Source organism: Phalaenopsis equestris, unplaced genomic scaffold, assembly GCF_001263595.1.
Source record: "Phalaenopsis equestris unplaced genomic scaffold, ASM126359v1 Scaffold000002, whole genome shotgun sequence".
In the NCBI taxonomy this organism is placed as follows: Eukaryota; Viridiplantae; Streptophyta; class Magnoliopsida; order Asparagales; family Orchidaceae; genus Phalaenopsis; species Phalaenopsis equestris.
The window spans coordinates 53,011,100-53,018,788 of NW_018164444.1; the positions used below are offsets into that span (position 1 = coordinate 53,011,100).

The 7,689-nt window shown below is 39.0% G+C and overlaps 1 protein-coding gene across 1 annotated transcript; it reads left to right on the top strand.

The window, feature by feature from the left end:
• The first annotated feature begins 3,965 nt into the window (after positions 1-3,965).
• LOC110018931 (pentatricopeptide repeat-containing protein At4g35130, chloroplastic-like) lies at positions 3,966-6,062 on the top strand. Its single transcript, XM_020716413.1, has one exon. It carries the CDS (start codon positions 3,966-3,968, stop codon positions 6,060-6,062), a length of 2,097 nt encoding a protein of 698 aa, XP_020572072.1.
• The last annotated feature ends 1,627 nt before the right edge of the window (positions 6,063-7,689 follow it).

Sequence of the window (7,689 nt, forward strand, 5' to 3'; positions counted from 1 at the left end):
CTGCTGAACAGCTATAAGAGCAAAATTTGGAGAAAGGTTGGAGTCATTTGTAGGAATGATAATCGGATACAGCCCTTGAATGCTAGTTCTCTCAAGGAGAACTTTATTGGTCCGCAGATCCTTAATTGTGTAATCGTTAATAGTAAAAGTAATAATGCATGAATTTTGAGTAGTTAATTTATGAACCAAGAGTAGATTGTAAGCTATGTTAGGTACATAATTAATATTTGAAAGTAAGAGATTACAAGTGGGCGTGGGTAGCAACCCTTAACCAGTGTGAGCGATAGGAAGTTGTTGTTCATTTCCAATGGTAATAGTGTTGTCACCTTTGTAATCTTTGGATGTTGTGAAGCTGATTTGAGGTAGCAGTAAGATGTTGAGTAGTAACGCTGTCCAAGATCCACTGGTATTTCGAGTTGGACATTGAATCAGAAACGAGAGCAGTTGTGGGCTGATAGGTATGATCATGCTTATGCCAAGGTTTAAAAGCGAAGTGCCCAACTTTCTGACATATTGGGCAAGTGATATTATTCTTCCGGCTGTTAGGGGAGTGACGAGGTTCATTAGACGGTTGTCCTTTGGATGGACTGAACTGATTTTTGGAAGGATTGAAATGTTGCTTATTTCAGTTGTAAGAAATAGTAGGTAAGTCCTTGTTCTTGCTGCGATTTAGAGCAGCCAATGCTGTAGTATTATAAACATTAGCTTCTTTTGTGGCTTCTTGTGCCAAGGTAAGTTCCTCGCTGCACAGAAACATATATAGAGCATCCAAGCTAATTGGTTGTAGATTAGTGCAGATGGACGTCTTGAACGCATGATAAGTAGAAGGTAGACCATCAAGAGCATAAAGTGTTATGTCTTCAGTGTCATGAATTACTCCAGCAGTCGCAAGGATATCAACTTTTTATCTGATTTGGAAAAGGTATTGTTGAGGTATTAAGGCAAAGTAAACGCAAAAATCGACATAAATCAAGAAGAAAAGACGGACATTTAACGAGGTTCGGAAATTTGCTACCTCCTCAGGAGCAGAGCGGCGGCTTTCTTTTTGCTTCATGACAAGAGTACAAAAATCCCCTTAGGGTTACAATACAACATATATATATAACCCTGGTATACAATATGTAATTACAAAATTACCCCTGTACTGTACCGTTGCCCCTGCACCCTCAGCCCACATAACAAAACTCCCCTCAATTGGACATATGCTTTCGCTCCACTCCACTTGCTCCGCCATGCTGGCTCGCTCTGTTCCGCTCCAAGTACCGTGGGGACGTTCCCCACGCACCCCCAACCCACATAACAAAACTCCCCCTCGGTTGGACAGCTGCTTCCGCTCTACTGTCTTGCTCTGTTCTGCTCCAGCATTTGTTCTTTATCTGGTATATGAGTCATACTTAACAGGTATTGATTTATGGTTTTATCTCTTTTTGAAATATTGTGGAGTTCATTCTTGAGTTGTAGAATGCGGGCTCGATTGGAGGACTGAATTCTTCGTTCAACAGTGTTCCATATTTCAACACAAGTTTCAAGATTAAGAAGATATGGAAGAATGGATGAGGAAACAACATAATGAAGAGCTGCACCAAGATTTTGATCCATGAAGATCCATTTGCTAAAATCAGGATTGGGTACATCAATTCCTGAAGAATCTTGGATGAATTGATTAGGACAGCGACAAGAACCATCGAGAAATTCCTCATACCCATATCCATTTGCACGAAAGAATCTCAGCACTTGTGCCCTTCAGATGTGATGATTGTTAGCTGTAAGTGCAGCTGGGACAACATTTTTAATGTTTCCCAACAGATATTTCAGTTGGGTTGGGATCTCAGACGATCAGTGCGTAAAGGGCTATTCTGATTGGTTGCCACATCGACATTGATTGACGAATTTATTTGCGTGCTCATGAGCGGAACAGGGAGAAAAGAAAGAAAAAAAAAATGGAGAGAAGTAGAAAAAGGAAACACCAACAGAAAATCTTCTCCAGGAAAGACAGATTGACAAGATTTAACCGATACAAAAGTCTTGCCGAAGTATCGGCATGCAGGAAGGAGGGAAAAGCAGAATAAAAGGAGAAAAGAAGACAATCAGCCAAAGTCGAGGAAAAACAAGTAGCCAAGCCTGCAAGGAAAGAGGGAGTCACTGAGAGGAAAAAATATTACATCCGGATTAAGTGCGAATGGTGTTATTGGTAAAATAACACCACAATACGGTAACACCTAAATACTACTATTTACACATGAAATTACGTCAAAACTCCTGATATAATATTTTCTCCGCCAAGGGGCTGATGCTCTGATACCATAATAACTTGCAAATGGAAGGAGGTCAATCTTATTTATTAAAAGATGAATGAAGAAGAGTCCCACTATTTATAGGATACCAGAAGCAAAGACTACAGAAAAGACAAAACACAGAACTAAAACATATAATCGGACCGGTACAGCCCACTAGTGAACCGAAACAGGACACAAAATAGGGACTTCAACATATGCCACCAAGGTGTTACAGGTGTAAATATAAACATTTGGGTGTCAGATATGTAAATACAAAAGAATTGTGTGGTGTGTATGTAAATTACCCTTTTTTTTATTATTGAACCTGAGCGCAGCTTTTTTACATTTTTGCACGAGTCATGCATGTGCTGTGTACGACTTTATAATTGTTAGAACTAGTTTCATATGCTTATTCTGGGCGTTTGTAGTATGTCTTTATGAAACAAATATAATTTCTGTCAAAATTTTCATTGCTTGAACTTAAAGATGATTGATATTATTTGTCTTTTAATTATGTAAAATTAAATAATAATAATAATAGTTTCTTGTATATTTGTTAAAAGGGAAGTTTTTCAAATTACGTATTTACATATCTAACATCCAAAATTTGATATGTATATTCATAATACCTCGGAGGTATAAATCTATACATAAAATGGTGTATTTTATTTTTTAAAAAATAAATGATGTTGATATTTTTGATGTGATGTTAAAAATTCTGAGTGATGTGTATGTAAATATGATTGTTTAGGTGCTAGATATTATAAATATATGTAAATTATGTGATATGTATGTAAATGACCCTCGTTATGTAGAATACACTACAACTCGAGCATTGCTTGCTGGCTTGCCGCCGGTGAGCCCTAGGAATGGAGCATTTTCACATCAGCTGTCAACTTTCTACTTTCCTAAGTAATTCAGAGAACATCAAGCGAGGGTAAGCAAACATCATTGCCGCCGGTTAGCCCTAGGAATTACATTAAAAATACAACTTTTAAATTCTTATATATTTATTTATATCAAAACAAAATTAAATAACATAAACTTATATGATAATAGATCTGTTGGGTTCGCCAAGCATTTTGACATCTCAATGCCATCCTTTGATCAACTCAAATGCAACTGAGCTCTGTCTTGGTCTCAAAGCTAATAGAAGTATCAAAATAGTTTCCGACTATTTTAAAATTGAACTTTAAAGCGGTGTTTGGCTGGGCAGAGGATTTATCAAATCTGAGAAATCTTATCTGCCAGCGCTGAAGATGGAGCGCACTCACAATGATGGAGTAAATCCGTTTAATCAGCCTCACAATCGGATTTGATAGATCTGGATTTAAGTTACACAGCAGACAAAATGGAGGAAAGGAAATGGAAACATCAGAGAATTGGATTTAATGGAAAGTTGGATTTTATTTTTCCTTTTTTAGGTTAAATATAGGGCTAAATACTGTTAAAAATGTGCTACGGAACACCCCTAATAGTCGTCCAGAAGGGCTATTTTGATATTGTTATAAATTTTAGAACTATAATAATCACATATAAATAATGAAGTATTATTTCGACACTCGACTCTTTTTTATATTGATGAAGAAGCATGTAATGTGTATCCCCATAAAACAGTAATCTGTATGGATCATATTTACGGAGCTGGAAGAAAGCCTGACTCTTTCGCAATAATTCCTCCAAAATCGGATGCTTTCTGCTTCCCCGCAGCTCCCACCGCCCCGCTTCTATGGCCGTGAACCTCTCTTCTTTGACGCAACAGCAGTCGTCAAGGCGGTGAACATCTGCGCCGCCAAAAGTGACATATTTCTCGCAGCTTCCTTTCACGCAGCCACTCTCAAATCCGGTCTACTCCACTCCAACCTCTTCGTTGCTAATTCCATCCTCGATGCCTATGCTAAGTGCGACCAGATGGGGTTTGCGAGTATGCTGTTCGATGAAATGTCTGATAAGGACATTGTATCCTGGACCTCCTTAATCTCCGGTCATTGCCGCAACGGTTCAGCCACTGCTGCTCTATCAGTTTTTATTGATTTGATTTCTGTTGATTTAGCAACCCCTCCAAATGAATTCACCATCGCTTCCATTTCAAAAGCTTGTGTTTTACAGGAGGACGAGAAGATGGCGAGGGCTGTGCATGGGTATTGTTTGAAAAAAAGGTTTTTTGAGAGTGTTTTTGTTAGCAATTCCTTAATTTCTATGTATTCGAAGTTAGGATTTTTGCTTAGTGCGGAGAAATTGCTCTACGGTTTGGGGAAAAGAAATGTCGTTTCTTGGAGTAGTGTTATTTCAGGTTATGTCCTCCAGGGAATGTTTAGTGAGGCGATAAATATGTTTATTATGATGTTAGAAGATGGCCTCCTTCCAAATTTTGTGACTATGCTGAGCATCATTCAGGCTTGCTCTTTGATGAATGAGCCAAGATTCTTTAGTTGGGTTCATGCATGGATTTCAAAATTGACGCTTGGAAGCAATGATTTCGTGATGAATTCTCTTGTGGAGATGTATTCTAAGAACGGGCTTCTTTGTGAGGGCATTAGAGTCTTGGTTCAGCTCTGGCCTACAAAAGGAGATGCTTTTCTTGATTTGGATGCCATGGCAGCCATCATTCGTGGCTGCATGCTTTCAAAATCTCTGCGATTTGGAAGAACATTCCATGGGTTCTTGGTAAAGAAAGGCTTCTTTCCTTGCACCTTCATTGAGAATTCACTGATAGATATGTATGGAAAGCTGGAGCAGGTTGATTCAGCTGTTCAGATGTTCAGAAGAATGAAAGAGCTGGATTTAGTATCTTGGAACAGCATGATTTCATGCTTCCTGAAGAACAACAGTCCTGTCAAGGCCTTGGAGCTTCTCACAGAATTACAACGATCTGATACAATTGACCTTGCTCCAGATGACATCACAATGCTGAGTTCGATCCAAGCTTGTGCTGAACTCGCTTCGCTGCAACTTGGAGAAATGTTTCATGGATATGCAATAAAATCAGGCTTTAATTCTGACGTGCTCTTGTCCAATGCGCTCATAAGCATGTACGCCAAATGTGGCAGGATTGATTTTTCTGTGATGGTATTCAATACCATGGATTTGAGTGATCTCAGCACTTGGAACACAATGATTCTAGCTCATGGTATCCATGGCAATGGTGAGGCAGCCCTATACACTTTCGATAAGCTTAAAAAACACAGCTTTCTCAAGCCTAATGCAATAACATTTCAGAATGTTATTACAGCATGCACCCATTCAGGATTACTTAGTGAAGGCTATGACTGCTTCAATAGCATGCAAAAGGACTATGGCATTGAGCCCGATATGGAACATTATGCTGCAGTGGTGGATCTATTTGCAAGGTCTGGGAAACTCGATGAGGCAGAGTGTTTCATTAATGAGATGCCCGTTCAACCAGGTTTGGCAATTTGGGGTTCGTTGTTGGGAGCTTGTGGGATTCATGGAGGAGTTGAAATTGCAGAGCGAGCAGCAGAAGCGCTGTCTGTGTTGGAGCCTGATGGAAATGCTTGGAAGGTGACATTGTCTAATGTTTATGCATTGGCTGGGCGATGGAAAGATGCTGTGAGGGTGAGAGCAGAGATGAAGAGGTATGGTAAGAAGAAGGAGGCTGGGTTGAGTTCTGTTGAGGTTAGTGCTGTGGAGAGTTGCAGGTTCATGGTAGGAGACACAAAGCACCCTGAAGCTGGTAAGATCTATGATGTTTGGAATATGCTGAAGGAGCAAATAAAGGATGATTCTCAGTTTGGAAATTGTGATGTTGGAGCATTGTCTATTTGATGTAGGGAATCTATTACATGCGAATATGAATGTACTGATGGATAATGATCAAGAAATATTACATGTTCACGTATTAGCTTTTGATCGTGCTTTGTTGTTCACAAGTGTGGAATTTGCACTTAATAATTTCCCGAGTTATAGGTTGTGATTTTTAATGTTTACAGGTCTGAACATGCAACTCTGTTTTTCATAGTATTACATAAGGTATATTTATTCCCGTCACACACTTCTCTGAATTGAAAAAGTTTCATCTTCTGATAGTTCACCTGCAAAGTGAGCTCTAAAGGCAACCTCTGACCAAAGAGCTCAAAATTCGGTACAGTAGCTGATAGAGTCAGAGGTGAGATTCTATATTCTATAGCCTATGCGCATATGCGCCTGTTTCTTATGCCATGGAAGTAGGATCGGGGTGCGTCCTTTGGTAGGCCTGTTATCGAAGGATGTCAGCAAAATAAGAAGAACTAGAGGCTCAAAGGCTCCTCGGGTAGGTCAAGCGAACTTATTCATGTAATTGCTACACATATAGTCTTAACACCCACACAACACAGTAGAGGCAAGAGTTTCCTACAAAACATGGTGTCTTGCTATTGGGTAAAGGTAATAGGAGTGAACCTGACTACTTCATGCAGAGGTTCATAAAGGAAAATCCAGCCTCCTTGATTCTCCCCCAAAAGCCAACGCATGAGTTTTGTTCTCTCCGTTAACTGCTAATATCTTGTGGTCAATGAGGTTCCGGTACCTTCTTCTTGGAGGTTGGCTCAACTCATCCACATATCCTGTCCGTTGTGTCTAATATTATAAACTCAATTTTAGAGTAGTTCACACTTGGGTACAAAATGCACTTTTCTTTTTTATGGGTCCTGATATTTTACATTAATTTTGATACACATTCTTACATCTTTTGTATTATGTGTGATGTCATATTTCACAAATATTTTAGTGCTTTCATTAATTTAGATGTACATAGTTGTATACACTCTTATATAAACTAAATTAATAAATTGTACACACCTATTTACAAATATTTTATGATAATGTCTCTCTGTCTTTTGGTATGTGGCAGAAGGGAATATCCTTTTTACAAGCTTTGGTCTCTTATTTAAAATCTATGAGTATGATTACCACACAAACACAACTCAATTGGTAATAAAACCTCCTATTATAATTATCCGCAATTCATTTGCTTATACAATTTCGAACCATCCATCTGTTAAACCTAAATACTAATCTTTTTAACACTTCGACTGCAGCCTCCAGAGTCCCTTAATTCATGTGGGTGGCTGTTGTTGAATTCCTTGTTGGTATGAGGTATCCATAACATGCCGCCTTGGTGATTGTGGAAGAGTATCTTTGAAATCACTTAAGAGGGTGTCCAAATCTGCTGGGTGGGCATGGGTTGCTTCATCCTGTCCTTCGGGGATGATATGGAAGGGGAAACCTCTCATAGGGAGAATGTAAAGCTTTTTGGGAGTTATGGCTTTCAAGTCAATCATTTTAAGTCCTTAGAAGATCTCAGTGGTCTTATTTGAATAGAATTTCACTATTAGTTGTCTATAGTTCATTTCCATTGGTCCAAGGATCTTAAGCCATCACACACCAAGATGATTTGACATGCAGTGATCGGAAG

Coding starts and splice junctions, on each gene's coding strand:
- LOC110018931 (XM_020716413.1), top strand. CDS start 3,966: ATGCTTTCTGCTTCCCCGCAGCTCCCACCGCCCCGCTTCTATGGCCGT.